Source organism: Xiphias gladius, chromosome 21 (assembly GCF_016859285.1).
Source record: "Xiphias gladius isolate SHS-SW01 ecotype Sanya breed wild chromosome 21, ASM1685928v1, whole genome shotgun sequence".
Classification (NCBI taxonomy): Eukaryota; Metazoa; Chordata; class Actinopteri; order Istiophoriformes; family Xiphiidae; genus Xiphias; species Xiphias gladius.
The window spans coordinates 11,618,679-11,637,884 of NC_053420.1; the positions used below are offsets into that span (position 1 = coordinate 11,618,679).

The 19,206-nt window shown below is 41.1% G+C and overlaps 3 protein-coding genes across 6 annotated transcripts; 2 read left to right on the plus strand and 1 right to left on the minus strand.

Annotated features, from left to right (window-relative positions):
- Positions 1-613: 613 nt before the first annotated feature.
- On the plus strand, positions 614-4,831 carry LOC120807032. Of its 4 annotated transcripts, XM_040158656.1 has the most exons (6): positions 616-758; positions 886-1,202; positions 2,274-2,385; positions 3,111-3,216; positions 3,959-4,176; positions 4,261-4,831. In XM_040158656.1, exons 3-6 carry the CDS (start codon positions 2,302-2,304, stop codon positions 4,435-4,437), a joined length of 585 nt encoding a protein of 194 aa, XP_040014590.1. In that variant the 5' UTR covers positions 616-758; positions 886-1,202; positions 2,274-2,301; the 3' UTR covers positions 4,438-4,831. The 4 variants fall into 4 exon arrangements, with proteins under 4 accessions (XP_040014592.1, XP_040014590.1, XP_040014589.1 ...); XM_040158658.1 differs by lacking the exon at positions 886-1,202 and having other exon boundaries at positions 614-758; positions 3,111-3,197; XM_040158655.1 differs by lacking the exon at positions 886-1,202.
- Positions 4,832-6,805: 1,974 nt separating this feature from the next.
- On the plus strand, positions 6,806-13,014 carry aurka (aurora kinase A). Its single transcript, XM_040158456.1, is given in 11 exon segments — positions 6,806-7,143; positions 7,573-7,638; positions 8,742-8,820; positions 8,823-8,902; positions 8,905-8,920; positions 9,075-9,117; positions 9,221-9,412; positions 10,315-10,453; positions 10,750-10,898; positions 11,234-11,408; positions 12,202-13,014. Coding segments are annotated over 10 exon segments (1,119 nt in total). The 5' UTR covers positions 6,806-7,143; positions 7,573-7,575; the 3' UTR covers positions 12,385-13,014.
- Positions 13,015-15,966: 2,952 nt separating this feature from the next.
- slc32a1 (solute carrier family 32 member 1) lies at positions 15,967-18,761 on the minus strand. The gene is made up of 2 exons (XM_040116121.1): positions 18,369-18,761; positions 15,967-17,154 (listed from the first exon to the last, which is right to left on the minus strand). Exons 1-2 carry the CDS (start codon positions 18,759-18,761, stop codon positions 15,967-15,969), a joined length of 1,581 nt encoding a protein of 526 aa, XP_039972055.1.
- Positions 18,762-19,206: the final 445 nt, after the last annotated feature.

Consider the following 19,206-nt stretch of genomic DNA (forward strand, 5'->3'; position numbering starts at 1 on the left):
AAGACTGCAAGTTCAGTATCCTTGAGTTACCTCATGATCTTATCGTCATCGTAAGGACACATCATTTTTTAAGTAAACTTAGTTTGCAATTCAAGAGATAACATTTAGAGTAAACATCAAGTACAACTGCAAATAAGGAACAAGGCATACATTTCAATTATGCACATCAAAGGAGAATAAATGAATAAATTAAATAGTTTTAGTTTCTTTTAAATTGGAAGAAATCGTAATACAATCTGTTGCATGTAGTACATCAGTTCCTATTTAAATACATTAAACAAAGGTTTTGTCTTTGTGAACTTACATTTTATGGATGTGGCATTTGGCAAGAATGAAAATTTGATTTATTTAAAAAAAAAACAACATTGTGGTTGTTCTGAAAGAACCTTTAAAGGCGAACAAAACAGTTTCGCTGGGTATATTTATTTGTTCACAAACATTTAAGAGGTAAAGTCCACACTTGCCTCCAGGATATGGAAAGCTGGAGACTAATCTTGAATAAAGAGCACAGCCATCACCGACCCTGACAGAGGTGTAGAACCACCTTCCGCATGTTCGCGATGCAGCGTGTGATGTAAACTAACGCGAGATTACAAAGTCTCTTTCACCAGCAGCCAATGGAGCAAGAGGCGTTGTACTGAGACAGCGAGCAAACGTTGAGAGAGAGAGAGAGAGAGAGAGAGAGAGAGAGAGAGAGAGAACAACAACAACAACAACAACATGCCGAAGAAATACATATACCCTGCTGAAACACTGGAGTAAGTATGTCCCTCGGCATGAATAAACGGTGGTGTGTAGAGGAGCTTCGCTGCGATACTGGCGAAGCTCCTGGTGTCCTGGTGCAGCACCGTAGTATTTGTCTGACTGAAACCCTCTTTATTTCAGCCCGTGAACGGAAACAACGTCAAAATAAAAATTAAGAAAACGTCAAGAAATTCTCAGGGACCTATCAGGAGGACAACAGTCGGTGTCAGGCGGCGACAAAGCGACAGGAATATCTTTCAAGAGAAACACAAACTATGTAGCTAAAATCCGTGATGGCGCCAATGTTGCCAGTTTTTTTTTATGACTGACAAAAAGTCGCCCGGTCATCTTATAAATTAGCCTGATTTTTAGTTTTTTTAAAATTTTTTTTCCCTCTTATCTTTGTCTGCCCTATAAAAGAAACGGGACGTATAATGTCATGGATCCAGGGAGTTATGGTATGGACTGTGTCTTGAGCCCCGGTTTTGTAGCGATTTATTTGTTTATATTGACAAAGAAGTACGCCGAATTAACTATTTGCAGTCGATGTGTGCAATGTACTGATGGATGTACCGACAACTGTCACCGGATTTACTTCGATACTGAAGAAAACTTAAAAATATAGTGATTCTCAGGCAAGTTCTTGAGGAGCGTCTTTTTCTATGATTTCCAAGCGGGCTTGTGGACGTTTATTTGCGATGGACACCAGAGATAGAGATAGAGATAGAGATACCCTCCACCGATCTCAGAGTTGCTAAGCAGTAGTCTGGTCTCGGAGCGAGTTAGAAATTGTGTACCTTTTGGATTTAACGTGGGTTGTATTGAGTGCAATGGATTCCTTTAAAATGAGTTGTATTTTTAGGTGCTTTAAACACACCTGACATTGTCCCGTTTTCTCCCGATGGCTCACGGAGGAGTTCACCTGTCACTCTGTATAGTTCGTATTATTAACATTTTCCTGTTAAGGAACATAGAGAGCATGAATGCCTGAAATGGGTGGGTGGGGTCAAGCTCCCCCAATATGGAGCCGAGATGTCAAGCGGATTTTATAATAATGCAAGAGCTAGTGGGAAGTTGATTTCTGTGGATTGCTGACATTATTTTATTGACTGACATTTGTGATGTATATGTGGTTTAAGAAGGTTATTCATAATGCAAGTTAGCGTAGTTCACATTAGGTCTGCAACTAATGTCTGTTTTTATTATCTAGTAATCTGTTGATTATTTTCCAATTAATCGTTCTGTAAAAAAAAATGCCAATTGCAATATCCCACAGACCAAGATGACATGGTCTGTGGGATCATAATGTTGAGGAGAGTTCAAATTGTCAGCACTTTGCATCTTACTTACATTGTTTTTAATATCTCTCCATAAAAACATCAAGTGAAGAAGGACTCGGTTATTGAGTCTATGGAAGAAAACTTGATCTGCAGAGAAACGGATCTTTGTAAACTGCTTCCAGATAATGCATTCAATATGAAAATAACTCACTCAGGAAGTGTATTCTTTAATTATTTTTTTTTTTGCAGGATTCTTGAATCTCTTTGGACGCAGGGAATGCAAAACTGCAGCACAGACGAGAACAAACTGAAAATCCAGCAGGCGTCTATTGCAACAGGCCTTGTGGATGAGAGAATAAAGGTAAAATCAACTTGTTTGTAATAGCGAATAGAGAAGTAAGTCTATTGTGCTGCATTATAGTCTTTTTTTTTCAGGTATAACAGTTAAAACATACAGGTTCAAGTATGCACAATCGGGTGCCAGACACCAGCTTTCAGCTCTCTTTAGTCGTAAATACTTGTGGCTCTCTCCCCACTTTCACCCAGTGTTATGGACTGCACTACGAGAGGAGACATGACCCTGGACCTGCTGTATGTTAATGTTAAAGAGATGCTGCGATTCTACCTCGCACTTTTTGTGTTGTTTCTGTTAACTTACTGGTATTATTATTATTATTATTTCATACTAGTTTTTACTTTCTTACTTATTTACCTCCTCTTTCCTAACTGCATGTTGTGCAGTTGTAACAAAGCAATTTCCCTGCAGGGATCAATAAAGTTTTTCTGATTCTGATTCTTACAACGCTATTAACATAGACATATGATATATGTTTTTGTTTTTTTTTGTTTTTTTTTGTTTTGTTACAACTTTAAGATACCCCACATCTGCCCCGAACTTGTGACATAGCCACTGCTCAGACACTGTTAGAGGTGGAGTAGTGCTAGTCAAACGGGCACAGATGTGGTCTGACATAACTGTGTGACTTTTAGACAAGTGTGGAAACAAAATATCCTGGCGGCCTTAAGTTGATAAACACTGTCCTCTAATTGTGCCTGTTCTAATTCTTTAAATGTTCTGTGGTAAAGCTTTGGATTTACTGCAGGAACAGAAAGAGGAAGAGGGATGATGGACGGCAACCAAAGAGAAAAAAGTCATGTTCCACCACAACAAAGGCAAGAATTTCTACTGAAGGTATAGTATGTTTATTATAGCCTGTTTAACTTTAAGAATACATTCTGGTCTTGACGACTATTTGACCACTTGCCGTGCTGCTCAGTGGATGATTCAGAATCTGTACTTTAAAAAGCAGTATAGGTAATCAGATAATGCAAACGACACTTCCCTGAATCATCGACAATATATCAGATAATAAAAGATGAATATCAGACTATAGAAGTGAACTTAAGATTAGCTCAGAGGTTATCATTTCAATTAGAATGTGAAGATCTAGACCACAAATGAAAATGTTAACATTTGTTGTTGCTGCTTTGCACTTATAAAATTATTATTCAGAAAGTCCAGATATTGTAAGAAAAACCTGCGGTAGATAATACACAGTGCGATTACATCTGAAATATAGAACTACCTTACCGAATGTTTTTCTTATTTGTTATGATCCTACAGGGTGGTTGTCATTGTTGAAAAGGCAGCAATATATATTTTTCCACTGAGAGTAGCAATAATTGACCATATTGCAATGCAGTCACATCATGAAGATGAAGATAAATCTACAAAATTTAGGAAAATGCAAGCTGCAGTGAATAATTGGGAGAGTAAAGCATGAACATAATTTTCAACATCACACATTGATGATATCTAACAGTGTGAGAGTACCAATGGGAACCTTTTTTCATTTCAAACACTTTTTCTGTACGATGTGTGCGATGTGAAAAAGTTGGCTTCACGGATATTATGATATTTATCTTCATTCCAGAAAGCACACAAAAAGTTTCCAAAAAGACGAATCAAGATGTTGTTGTGGGGGTGGACTCTGACTGTAGCAGGCAGGGACAAGGAGACCCAGGCCAGGACTCGGCATCATCCTCTGATGATGAGACGAATAGAACCACGCCAGACCTGCTCGTCCAGGACCCAGGGAAAGACAGTCCACAAGAAACAGCTGCCCACCTCATACAAAGTGTTGAGGGAAAGGTGTGTAAATGCGGATATATACATAATTAGATGCTTGTGTGGTTACCATAGTCTGATGAGTCTGTCTTGTCTTATTTGATTCAGGTCCAGGAGCTCCACGCCTGTAATTGTGACGTCATTGTCCTGGTCTACAACCACACCAGCGGCTGCCTTTCCACAACAGGAACGCTGAAAGGACTGGACTTCCTAAGTTCTCAGAATCCAGGAATTGACTTGCAGTTTGCAGCAGCTGTATCAGTGTCTTCGTGTGACTATACTTGAACATTGTGAATGTTGAAGACTTGGGAAAAAATCTGATTTCCATCCTGAACTGTGGCATGTTTCTGCTCTGAAGCCAAATATGAACAACAAATCACAAAGTCGGCTCCCTCTGTACGCAAACATGCAATTTCCTGATGCAGCCACGTAGAGTGGCGAAGCTTTATCATGCAGTGTGAAATGTTTGAAAACTAAACTAATACTTGAAACCCAGAAGGTGAAGTGCAAGCACAACTTGAACAACAGCAGGCTGTTGAAAGACAAAATGTTAGGGATTTTCTTCTACTGTTTAATTTTCTTTTTCTTTTTTTACTTACAGTGTTAGCCCATGTTTTGTCATATTATCTCAGCAGTCTATGTTAAAAGCTGAAAATAAATGTCCACATGGTCTCTCCAATCTTTCAATGCACTTTCTGGTCAGTTGTGAACACTTAATTCAATTAAACATTCAGCATAAGTTTTAAAAACACAGCTAATATTGTCATAGCACCACAGAGTCATGTTGAATTCTGTTTTAAAAAGTATTTTCTATAGGATTAATTAGTTCAATAGGCTGTGTTTCTTTTTAGCTAGTATAACCAATTGTTAACTTTGTAATGTCTTTTTAGTTATCTGTTAATAGTGTTATTAGGTTTGTTCATTATTTGGTTTAGCCACGTGACTGTCCTGTTTTCAAAACTTGCTGTTTTGTCCCTGATAGAACTTGAATATTTACTTACTATTACGTCAACCATTAATAAAGCAGGTTTGGATCCTGTCACATTTATTAAATGTTTATCTAACGGGAGTGATTAATATCTACATAAGGAAGTCAGAGATTATTTACATTTTCCTACCTACCTGCCCCCGTAGCAAAAAGCCAGGTTAGAAGAAAAAAGATGAAAGACTGAACACATGCCAGAAAATGATAAAATAATAAAAATAATAGTCTTTTACAAAATACAGAGAAAATGTGGTTTGATCTATAAACATGGACTGAATTCATTTTTAAAAAAAATACAATTCACAAAAGTCAATATTTATAGACATCACAATAGGAGGAATAATTTGTTCTACTTAGAATATTCTTATAAATTTGATCTTATAGGAAATGTTCTTGTTTCCTGCAAATATTGACATTTATATATATATACACTAATTTCAGTTGAGTTGAGTGTATTTACTCTCCTCCAATAGTGGAAAGTAACTTAAGATTTACTCAAGAACTGTACTGCAGTAAAACTTTGCTTGACTACATCCATTTTATGTTACTTTCAAGTGTCTGGTTGAGGTCCCTTGTCACATTTCAGATGCCTATGATTTGTTAGGGGTTCCACGAAAGAGATGTATCCGCTCTCAACTTCTCAGGTGGTTTCATGACATTTTGAGCCCAAAGAGGTCAAATTGTCCATTATTTCACGGAAAAAGCAAAGACGAGAGAAGTCTAAAAAATGAAAACATCTGTGCAGCAGAACTTAAGTTTTTTCTTTGTTCCGCTCTCATTAATCATCTCCTGACCATAGATTGATCTTGTGGCCATTTAGAAGTGCCTGACCACAAGGTTGGAAACCACTGGACAAAACCACCCAACTGTATATAAAGTTAAAACAAAAAAAACCCAAGTAGGTCAGACTCAGAAAGCTACAACAGCAAAATGCTGTTTACACATTGTTACATCCGTATAGAAAATCTAATAGTGTAAACCAGTGTAATAGATGTGAAATAGACATAAATATATATTTTTGTTTCTAAAAAAAACAAAATAACTACTTAAAGCCTGACGTAACACATATGATATGCAATTTGAAATCCCCTAATTTTTTTTTTAACTTTTATTTATTTATTGGTTGTGTTAAAACGTCCATTAAACACCTCAGTGTTAAAAATGTAGACTTTTCTGAGACAGTATCTCATGTTTCCAGGTTTACCAGGTTACAGCTCAACTCTGTGTGACGAGTGAACACACTGCTGCACTACAACCTGTGAATACTGTCCATATCACACTTACTTACTTACTTACTTACACCAGCCTTTTCTATGGCTATTGCATTTTTAGATGTATTATTTGTGTATTATTGTTCAATATCTGGCTCTGCAGGTCTGCAATTCTACAATTGTGGTTTTAATTTTAATTATATTGCTGTCTTCAGTTTGCTGTAACATGACAATTTCCCTCACGGATCTATCTATCTATCTATCTATCTATCTATCTATCTATCTATCTATGCATTCTACTCCGGCTGCTGCCCTCTGCTGTTTTGGAGGCTTCCCTCTGACGTCACTGTACTCCCATTGGTAGTATTTGTCGGCAGCCAATGGGGAGTGAGCACAGAGCGTTGCCTCAGCCAATCAGAGCCCGTGGTTTATTTAAAGGTTTTGAACTGAGGGACGTTTGAAATCAAACAAGCATCGGTGAGGGGATGTGAGGGATGTTAGCTAGTCACGGTCGAAGCGGTTTCATTCCTTCGTTTTTTTATTTTAAATCTACATTTCCTTTCTTATATCTATATTTACCTTTTTTTTTTACAACTTCATAACTGCTGCTAAAAGGCTCGGCCCAGCGATAGCTTCCTTATGTAGGTAGCCACAAACATCAGCTCTCGTCAACTGGCCGACGTAGCTGCTAGTTTGCAAAGGTTACTTAACCTGCTCGAGAGCTGCTTTCAGCTCGTTTAAATTCCGGCTATCGGACGGTCGTTGCTCTCGGTCATTGTGAAATAATATATTTAGGTAAGTCTTATTATCCCATTTACAAGAGTGTTGTGTGCGGGTATTTGGTTAACTGTGGTTACTAAGCTAACGTTAGAGGTGAACCATCGTTAACGTCCATAGACGTTAGGCAGGCTGGCCACGCAACGATGATGGCTAACGTTTAATCTCTGTATGCCATAACATTGTGTAGTTCTTAGTGATTTTGTCCATTATTAGATAAGCACAAGGGAACGTCGTTGATACGTGGCGTTGCACTCTTTGTGGTGACAACGCCAATGCTAATCTATTTTAGCAGTTAATCTATTTAGCCAAAGGAAATTCTAGGGGCTAAAATAGTTGATTTAATTGAATACTTTTTTTTTATTGCCTTAGGCCTATTTTAGTCTTTGCTTTACATCAACTGTCTCTGATTTGATTCAAAGTAAACTCAACTTTCCTTTTTCCCAGAATATGGACTCTTCTGCCAGACTCAAGCTGACAAAGGATATGAAACTTAAAAGGCCAGAAATGAAGGTAATGCACAATATTGCCCTGATTATAAATCTGATAAAATCTTAAGTCACTGCTCTCACAGATTGTGGTGTCACTTTTCTGACCTTCATCCTCATGTGTATATTGATGTGAATGTGATAAGCGTTCAACGTCAGTTTATTTAATGTGCCTATAACAGAGTCTTTGGGCATTTTACGTGTTAAATTATAAACATCAGAAACAAAACTGAAACATGGTATCTGCAGGTTTTTAAAAAAGCACTGAATTCAGTTTTCTCAAAGTCTTACAGGGTATTAGAAAATTGTCCTTTGACTGTTGTAGACAGTAATGTTAGTTATAAAATGTTTCGCAATGTGATTGCGGCTGTTGGATGTTCTGCACCTCTAAACGGGATTGTTGTGACAGTGGATTGTGCTTCAGTCCCTTTTTTGTGGATTTTCAGACAGCATCATCACACTTGCAGCAAACAGTCATTACTGCTTGCTACAGTAGATTGGAAGATCGTCAGTTCTGAATGGACAAGTCAAGATTTTAAACTTAAATGATTTCATAATTTTTGCTAGTAAATCCATGAGTCCGTTTTCTGTTGCTTATCAATGTAACAATAATTGAATTAATTATATCATTAGAAACTGTTTTTATATAGCACAAGGAAGTACTGAAAAAATGTAATATGATGATGATGAAAAAAAATAACCACAGGTCATATCGTCACTTCAGGTTTTCCATCATACTTTGGCCTGTATGACTGTTAAACGGGTATTACATTGCGTTCTGTGCGATTATTAAAAGGGTCTTTTTTTAAAAAGTCTTAAATGTAACTTGCAAAAATCTTCATCAGAACTCGGATATATACATGCACACAAAGGTAGAATCCTGTGTGTGCATGTGTACAGCTAACAATGTAAATATAACAGGATTGAAGTTGAGAAATTAGGAGTCAATACAGCAACAAAAACATAATTAAGGTAAGTCGTTTTCAAAGTAAAAATCAGTTGAGTGTTACACAGCTAGAGAAACGGTGAAGGACCATAGCAAATTTGCAAATAGAGAAAAGATGGAGGATTCATGTTGCTTTCATAACAAAACAAAAAACCTTTTTGTTGATTTCCTTTTGATTGCAGTCGAGCAGTGAAGGACCAAAGCGAATTCCTGTGTCACAACAGTCACAGATGACTCAAATGGCTGTAGTTACACCAACTCCGTCCAGCCAAACCACCATCAGAATGTGAACCCCATTACTCATGTAAATCCTGCTGCCTAGCCCAAACCCGTTTCCCAGCAAAGCAGGAGAAGCCTCAGAGTAAGTATAATATAAAACCAGACAAACTAATCAAGTGTCTGTGTGTATCTCCCTCAGAGTAAGTATAATATAAAACCAGACAAACTAATCAAGTGTCTGTGTGTATCTGTCTGTCTGTTTTGGATGCTAAAAAAATCTTTTTCCTTTTTGTTAGACAAACCTGCCAAGAATGATTATGCAGACGCCTCTGCATCAAAGTATGATTAAATAAATATATATTTTTTTTTTTCATATAATCTTTTGTAATATTACAAATTTTGTCACTGTTGTCTCTAACTACGCACGTTTCTGCTCACACAGGAAGCGATGGAGCCTGGAAAATTTTGACATTGGCCGTCCCTTAGGAAAGGGTAAATTTGGCAATGTCTATCTGGCCAGAGAGCGACAAAGTAAGTTCATCTTGGCCCTGAAGGTGCTCTTCAAGAAGCAGCTGGAGAAGGCTGGGGTGGAACACCAGCTGAGGAGAGAGGTGGAGATCCAGTCTCACCTCAGGTAAAGTGTCATTCAGATTGTGCATGAATCTGCCAAATTTAAACCTTGACAGTAGTTGGGTCAGTCAAATGTTTTTTGTCAAGTCAAACCAAATTAAGCAGGTTTGACTTGGTGATAAGGGGGTGTCACATAGTTTGAAGGGGTCAAACCCCAAGTATATGATTAGTGGGGTTTAAGCTGATGAAGGGGGGAAAAAAGGAAAGGCCTGGAAAGTAACTCGGTTTTTGCATAACAGCAACCACTGCTTAATAGAAGAGAACTTGGATATCTAAACCGTCAGGCTAACTCATCTTTTAAGAGTCATAAATGGAACATGTTGGCAGTGTTGGATGAATGGGTCCCCCGTTTTAGCAGCTTTGTTATACCACCACCATATGCCAGACTCGTGTATAACGGGCGCTTTTATGTGTAAAGCCTCTCGCCATCAATTGTGAACGTTAATTGCTCTCCCTTTTGCCGTGCTGGTGTGCCACATGTTGCGTAGAAGAAAAGCCAGGGGAAAAAAATGCCTAAATGTTTCTTGTTAGCTGCCCTGAAATATTTTTCGTATTGCAACTGGACAATTAAATTAACGTCAGAATCATGCTTGGTCATGTTTGTTTTTTCTGTCTCGAGTTCATATCTGATTGGCTCGTGCCACTCTCTGCAGGATTAATTCCGATTTTTATCCAAATTTGACCACTAGAGATGCGTCAAGTTTGAAAGTTTTGACCAGAGTGAATGCATTTTGCGTAGGTGTTGAAATTATTAGCATGAAATCAGAATGTAGACCCCATCAATGAAGCAGCTGCTGAGGCATTAGCTATTGCAAATGTTTAGTTCTGCCAGCGTTTTCTCATTTGAAGCCTCAGTTGGGAATTTCAACAAAATTTCTCAGAATACTCCTGTGCATACTCCTGCAGGCACCCCAATATCTTGCGCCTCTACGGCTACTTCCATGACGCATCTCGCGTTTATCTCATCCTCGAGTTTGCACCCAGGGGAGAACTATACAGTGAGCTGCAGCGCTGCCAAAGTTTTTCTGAGGACAGAAGTGCCACAGTAAGTCTGCCAATTTAAGACCCCTTTTTGTAAAATGTATTTTTAGCCATCAAATGAGCAGTTGACATCACCAACTTAAATGTATGTTCAATTATATTTAGTTGAAATAATTGTCAAATAATGCTTATTTATGGTGTATAGTAATTCCATAAACATGTTGTTTTTTTTTTTTTTTTTTTTTTTTTTTAAAGTGTCTTTTCCTTGAGTTTATGGAAAGTTTCAAAACTAAGGTTTGCTTTCAAAGAAAGTGACGCAATTTGTATTCACCATGCTTTGTCCCTTATGTGTTGTACTAGTACATCATGGAGCTTGCAGATGCCCTCAACTATTGCCACTCTAAGAAAGTGATCCACAGGGACATCAAACCAGAGAACCTGTTACTGGGGGCCAACGGGGAGCTGAAGATAGCCGATTTTGGCTGGTCTGTTCACACACCGTCCTCCAGGTATCCACATATGCTTTTGTACAAATGGCACCTTTTTTGATTTTGACATTTTTATTGAAGTATTGTATCCGTAGAGCCTTCTAGTGCAACTATAGTATTGTAATATTTGGAGAAGAGAGTTTTTTGAGTTGCATTTGAGAAGCAAATTTAATTGCAATTCGCTTAGCACTTGGCTTCACTGTCAGTGCTTAGGGTAGGAATTATTCTTGCTTTTTTTTTTTTTTTTTTTTCTCCCCCCTCTTGAAGTTTGTGTTGAACTTTTTTTTTGCCCATCGAAATTACATAGATCATACAGACAAATGCCTTATTTTATCAATCACTCTTACCTTGTTCAGGAGGTCCACTCTGTGTGGAACACTGGACTACTTGCCTCCAGAGATGATTGAGGGCAAAACTCATGATGAAAAGGTGGACCTGTGGAGCCTGGGTGTCCTCTGCTACGAGTTCCTGGTTGGAAAACCCCCCTTTGAAGCAAAAAGTCACGAGGAGACCTACCGCAGGATATCAAGGGTAAGGCAAGGATCGCTAGACTCCCCGAAAGCCGGCATACATTGTTTTATCAACTTTGAATGCAACATCAACAAGTGCTTGCTATGCAATTTGAAAAATGGTTATAGTGAAACTACAGTAATTACTTTGTCCAAACTGAGCGGCAGTTGCGTCCCACTGAGGAGCAGTGTGTTGCAAAGTGAAATTTGGTCCTATTCATTTTCCGTGGGTTCTGAGTGATTTGCTCCTCAATGTATTGTGGCCCACAGCACGTCAAAACACCTCTGCCTGTTGTTTTGTTTTTTGTTTTGTATTGTGTGTCAATACACACTGGTGGCGTATTGACAAACACAAGTCTCTAGTATAGCACCAGTATTATCACTTTTGCTCCCATGATCAACACACGGTGACTACTCTGCCTTGACTGCTATTTCTCTTTATGGTGCATCCACCGTGTGCTACAGGTGTCTTTAAGCAACGCTACACAATACGGCCAGTAAGGTTTCGCTGCCAACCACTCAAGTGCAGCAGACAAGAGGAAAGAAGTGGCCGAGAAAGAGAGGGGCAAATAAGAGGGCACAATACTAGGCGGCAGCAACAAGCAGGCCAAAAGACAAAATATTAATAGGTCTATGTTTTTTGTAAATGAATGTATTAAATATTCTTTTTAAAGACTCAAGTCTATAAAATGTTGAATAATAAGGAAAAAAGGACTCCGTCATTTTCCCATAGCCCAAGGTGATGTTTTTAAAGTAACTGTTTTGTCATTCATTCAGTTTCGAGTCTAAAACCCACTTTTCTGTCTGTCATCCAGGTCGAATACACTTACCCAGCACAGGCCCAAATCAGTGCCGGAGCCAAAGACTTGGTTGCCCGACTTTTGAAGCACAACCCCCTGCACAGACTGCCCATCCAGGGAGTCCTGTCCCACCCCTGGGTGGTCGAGTACTCGACAAAGAAGCCCACCAGCCTGAACAACGAAGAGCCCAGCCAATGAGCCTTTTTATATTGGAGTGGTAGGGATCAGAGTAACTGGCTCGTGTGGAACACGAACACTGGGCTGCACCTGATTATTAGAATCAGCTTCTACTACCACGCCACCACATGTGGATGTTTTTTATCTGCAGGCATTTTGAGCCACTTGGTTATCATATCCTTTTATCCTCTTGAGTTTCCTCGTCTTACCAATGGCATTCTGTTGCCTGTAAATATTTCACTGTTTTTTTTTGTATAATTATGAAAATGTTTTTGAACTTCTAAAATGCCATTACTTGAAATAAAAAAATAAATTATCTTTTACGGAATTATGCCACTTTAGAATTGAGTGGTATATGCCCATGATAGTGAATATTATTTTTTGTCTTCTGTGCATTTCAAGCTCTCAGTTAAATACTTGGTAAGCAAGACTTTGCACTAAAGGTCCAGTGTTGGATACTCACATAAACCCCTAAGTACTGTGTTTTATGAGCCTCCTTCAGTGACATGCGGCCAGCAGAGGGCGCCAGTATACTAATACAACTGAACTGAGAAGCTGTTCCAGACTTTTGAGAGTATTAATACCACTGTCACCGTTAATAAATCTGTTCAGCACAGCTCAATTCCTATTTCAATAAAAGGCTGAAATGTAGACGAGTTAGTATTTTATTCTTCAGTAGGTTTGTGATGTGCCAAAGTTACCTGATCATTACTTTCTTTTTTTTCTTTTTTTTTGTTTTCAAAAAGTCGAAACTGGCTCACTGAACTATCTGGATATCTCTGCAGGGGAAAAGGCCGGATCCGTCTAAAACGTGGAAGAAAAGTGGCCTAACCAGAGGCCCAGACTCGAACTATCTAAAAACGCATAAAATGCCTAGTCATAAGAGAAACATGTTAATATGAAAGAAAGCAGTGAAATCAGCAAAGAGTCATTAAGCTTTTACTTCAGCACGTCACTTGGAGGCCAGCGAATGATCTGAGTTAATAGTCGAGAGGCGGATGTTTTGTTCGGAGTTGAATGGAGATGTTTGAAGTATTCGATCGTTATCCGCATGTTCGATCGTCCCCGCTTGTATGTCCGCAGGCAATTCCTCTTCTGTCCGCTAGGTGGCTCCCCAGGCATCTCATGATGTTTAGTCAAACTACCCTGAAGAGCATTATGGGAGGTAGTTCATCTTATGACTTTTTTTGGTTTATGTCGAAATTCCTTGTTTTAGCTCATATTTTTCGTTGCATGTAATGCTCTTTCCTCTTCTTTTTTTTTTTTTGCTTTAGATTTATTGGACTCTGCGTATATATAAATGGCTGTCTCTTAATGATTGGTAGAAAATGACTGAAGAGTGATGCATGCCCCCATGAAAACGGCTACAGGATTCCAGATAGATACCTACTGTGTTTTGCGTCTGGGGTAAGCCAGAGTCTGTGATATATCCTTATTGTTAAAGATGCCGACCTAACTTCCAGTAAACAGCACTTTCATGTGTCCAAGGGGTCTCTCCTCGGTGCGTCTCGGCTGCGAATCCCGCGATCACGCTAGAAATATCTCGGCACGTTTTCCCATTTTTCCTGCAGTTCGGCTGCATGTGAGCTATCCGTCGGACTCCGCGTGTGCCCGATGCTTCGGCGGCCGGGCGATTCAGCCCTGCCCGGGAATAAGCGGCGCGTCCAGATGTTGTCTGAGGAGCGAATCGACGCAGCGGGTGAACAGGTCGACCGCAAGGCCTGGCGCGTGCCCGCAGCGGAAAATCTGGCGGAGTGCTCGTGACCGGAGCATTCGGGAATGTAATGGCCGGTGGGAAAAGCGCGCGTGCTCCGCAGTTCCCTACAGACAAACCCGGTGAGTATGTAGAGGTCTGGGGGAAAAAAAAACGGTAGGAATTGGAATAGTATTCTGATTTGACAGATAGGAATAGAACTGTATCGACCCCCCCCCCCCATCTCACACAAACACCGAGACACATACATTGAATGGCTTTCCCCCCCCCCGAAACCACTAAGGCCTCCGCAGCCAATTAATCAGTCAACCTCCATTTTGGCTCTAAAAAATAATTATGAATGCGACTATTTTCTCAATCATTTTCTGTCTTTTATTATAGAGAAAAAAAAAATACATGTTCTGACCGTTTCTCGTTTTACATAAAACCACACACAATTTTTACAATATAATTTCACTTATTTCTTTATTCTTTAATATTAATTTCACGATATATGATAACGACTTTGAGATATACATTCCATCTTTTTGAAACCACAATAACACACTACACATACGGTTTTATAACATTTCCACAGGACCCATTGGATTGCACAGAATGAAAAATGCCTGTATGCACATTTTCCTCTTGAATGGTCTCTTTTTAAAAAATAAGAATTTCAGACACCGAATTTTCGTCTTTCAAATTAATTTCAGAACAGGCCGTGCATTTTCAAACCTAATGAAAAAGAAATCGTGTCAGAATTGAGTGTGCAGGATTTCAGTTCGAGGTCCCCATCTAGCTGAAATTTGGGCCAGGGTTGCGGGGGCTGGGATGTTTTTCCACGAAGTGTATTTCAGGTGAAGTAAATTTTGTCGTTGCCGATTGAAAGGTCAATTAAATCAAAGTGGGATATTGGGGGGGGGGGTCAAAGCCTTAACACTTTCGCGCAGAAGAATCGGAATTTGGAGGATTTTTAAAAATTTCCACTTCCCAGTTTCGTTATGTTTTGTGTGTCTGAAATATCATACATTCAAATGCATAGTTCGTATAGCTGCTGTGTAATATCTGATATTTTGCATTTCCAGTGTTTTAAACTGCTCGGGGAAGGTCCAGTTTCCTCATTTATTAACGAAACTTCGCTATTCTTCGAAATATTTCTATATGCATTCACGTGTTCCTACCGCTGGTTATTGCCATCGTGTTGCTTTTTTCCGCCTCGCTTCTCTGGATTTTAATACCACATTCACTGCCCATAATCACTCTGCAAATTACTTGGAAGAATGAGGCATTTTTTTCCCCTCTTTTATGTCTTTTTAAATCAACTTAATCGTCAGTAAATCACATTATGCCGTCCAATGCCCGTCCACCACAAACTCGAGCGTTACACGAAGTGAAGTCTCATGTGGGGAAGCACCACAAGAGCGACAAAAAGACGAACTGCCCCTTTTTGCAATTTTGTTTTAAGGTCAATGTTGTAAACGTTCACTCCACTGGAAAATATGTATATGTACGTTTGTTCGCATATTTATACAACACGTATTGTCCATATAGTGTGTTTTGTGGATGCATTAGATTCCCTCACTGCCACCGGCTCTATTTCTCTAAGTGTGTGTGTGTGTGTGTGTGTGTGTGTGTGTGTGTGTGTGTGTGTGTGTGTGTGTGTGTGTGTGTGTGTGTGTGAGTGTATGCGCGCATTTTTTTTTTCTTTTCTGAATTGGTGTAAGACTGCATGAGTGCGAAAATGTCCGCGTGTGGTCATTGCGCGCTTTTTACGCATGGATTAAGCAGAAGGGCTGCGTTTGCGGGGAGGTCGTGTGTTTTATATATATATATATATATATTTTATTTTATTTTTTTCACTAAATGGGGATTTGCAGTTAACATCTAGTTCCAGCGATGACTTGCATCTACTCCTCTATGTTATACTTGAAAGCCTCTATGAGCCCCTCCATTGAGTGGATGAAACCAGATATGCTGCATATACCTCCTATTACAAAGATGGCGACGTCAAAGAAAACCTGGTGCCATAGCAGCTTTCTCCATAAAAGCTTGAGGTGGAAGAGACTGGGAAGCAGAAAGCACAGGCCTGCGCCCGTCAGGCTGCCGGTGAGACCCATGAGGAGGGCGAAGTGTGGCACATAGATCGCCATGAGCAAGGTGAACACGACGAGGCTACACCGGAGAGTGAGTCCCCAGGATTTTAGGCGTCCATCGCCTCCGTAGCAGTCGGGGAAGTACGCGCGTCCCCCGTCCTGGAAAAACGTTTTCTCCAATACCTCGACGGCGGCGAAAAACGGCAGTGGATACGACAGCAAGGCTTTGGCCACAAGGAAGATGTTGACGACGGCTCGGATGGTCGGGGGCAGGTTGTCCGTGATGACCTCCTTGGTTTCGTCAGCCCAGGTCAAGTAGGCCACCAGCGCGAACAGGCCCTTGAGGATGCAGGCAGCGATGTGAGTCCAGTTCATCATGCAATGGAACTCGCTAGGTTTCTGCATGTTCCCCTCCAGAGACGGCAGGAAGATCTGCGAGGTGTAGCTGAACACGATAATCCCAATGGAGATGGGGAACTTCTTGACGTCGATGTAAAACTTGACCTTGTCCCAGGCCCAGTCCCTCGCCCTGGAGAGGCAGTAAGCTATCACCAGGACGTTGATGACAAAGTGGGCCATCGTGCACAGCAAGCTGAACTTGGAGACGGCTTTCAGGTTCTTGAGGAAGGCGCAGGGGAGGAGAGCGGCGGTGGCGATGATGGCCCACGACTTCTGGGAAATGGGCATGTTGGGAAAGCTGTTGTACATGAGATTGCCGCTGACCACCACATACAGGATGCAGGTCATCACCAACTCTATGATTTGGGCTACATTCACGACATGGCCACCTAAGGACGGGAATCGGGGCGCGCAGCAGGCGTTGGCAATGTCCACATAGGAGTCCCTCACGCGGACGAGCTGCCCGTCTTCGTCCTCCTCGTACAGACAGGCAATGAGGATTTTCCCCGTGTAACAGCACACTACGGCGGCGAAAATAATGAGAAAGAGTCCGAGGTATCCTCCGTGCAGGATGGCGTAGGGCAACCCCAGAACAAACATCCCCTGTAAACAAAAAAAAGGAGGGAAAATCACATTGTGAACCAGTTAGTTCTTTAGTTAGTTTAATTGTTCGGGTTTGGTCATTGTGTTTTAAATGTTCTTTTTTTTAAATCCATGTTGTTATTATTATTATTATTATTATTTGCGTTAATGGGGTCACATTTTAACGTGGGCTCTTGCTTTGACTCCTCAGTGGATGTCCCTCCCGTTTTCACGTTGTGGGTTTTCCACTTCGCTTTGAGCGCTTCCGCCCGCCTCTGACGTCACCGCGAGCTGGAGGAGACACACTCTGACGTCACGGTGACCGCGGCCCGGACCGTGTCCGGCGATTTTTTTTTTTTTTTTTTTTTTGTCGCAGAGCCTGCACGCAAGGACCCCACTCTCTCTCTCCTCGGGTAAAAAATAGCGGCGCGCACACAAAAGAATACATCGTCTCTGCTACTTAGACCTGTCTGCGAATGCAACTGCCAAGAAAATATTGGAATATATGTGACTCATTTATCTCCTCACATCTTTGCCCGTTTCCCTACATAGCAACATTTTTATTTAGTTATTTATTTATTTATTTTTTGCTGCATTTAATTTAGGTTCTTTTGGCTTTTAAAGAGCCCACCCCCCCCCCCAAAAAAAAAAAAAATCCAACAAGGCTGATAAAAATTAGGCTTTGGCTTTCTGCAAACCCAACGGATACAACATATTGTTTTCCCTTATCCATGAATTCAGTGCCATGCAGAGAATTAGGTGATCGGTTATCAGGGACGTGCATCGGTGACACAGGACATCAGCCAAAGAATACGTGTGTGTGTTGAGGGGAGGGCACATGGCACCAACTACCTCCCCCTTTTTTCAGCGCGTCCCAGTGCCTTAGCTGCTCTAAAATCTCTGCACTGCTCCGATAAAAATGCATGAAAATATGACAAGAATGAGTTTGGGTGTTCAACAGATCTTATACTTCCCAACCAAGAGCCCTTGGTTTGAATATTCTACCAGCCATATTTATTTTTACCATTATCAAAAAAACAGTAACTTGGCAAAGTTGCTTCAGAGGGACAGATCCTGGTGATTTTTCTTTCGTGCCTGAATATTTTTAACGAACCTTTTTATGCCGTCGCAGCTGTGCGCGTTTCTCGAATTTCACAGCTGCTCCGGAGGCGGCTCAGCCAATTAGACCCGAGCGACGGAACCGCCCGTTCGTAATCCGCGAAGTGCGTCTTTACCTGGATTGCATTCGTGACGTTCCAGCCCGCCTCCCAAGCGGTGATTTTTGGCCTGACTTCAGTCAACTCGCTCGTCGGACCGCCGTCCTTTGAGTCTGAGTGCGGCGGACCGGTGCCGTCCCTCTGGTAGTGGCTGTCCCCCTCCAACACACCTCCGTCTCCGCTCCCCTCTCCCCCCATCTCATCGGACGACAAAATGTCCATCTGCATGCCCTGCCGGTGGTCGTAGTCCAGGTCATCGCAGGCGGCGAAGCCCAGAGCCTCCTCGTCGGTGGCGGCCTGGAACCCCATCCTGGCGAACATCCCGCTCACCTTCGCCTGGGATTTGTTGGACACAGCCGTGGCTGCATTTGACAGTTTATTAGAAAGCTTGCCTCTGATTAACGTCGCCATTTTTTGCTCCGCTCCCGACTCTCAACTGTCCGCAGCTTTAAATGAGTGTTTTTCTCTTTCAGTCAGTCAAAAATCGAGGCTACTTCGGGTTGCGGCTCTGGATTCTCTGCATGAGATAAAGCCACGAGGGGGAAAAAAAAGCGCAAGTTTTGTTTCAAGACACCGATGGTTTTTTCAGTTGCTATCTCCACTGCTGGTTCAGTGTACGCCTGCTGCACTTGATTATCCCCAGGTTCATGTCACCTTCAGACGTCGCTGCTCCGTTTCTGCATCTTGGCACTGCGCTCTGATGCTCGACGAGTAGCGCACCTATTCAGTCTCTGAGGCAGTTCAGCGGTGTGCGCAAGAGCTTTTACGCGCGACAAGAGGGCCCGCCACAGGTTTATGTAAGGCCTATAATATAGTTTTCTTTCGGGTTACAGGGTGGCAGGCAGCCTTTCCAGGA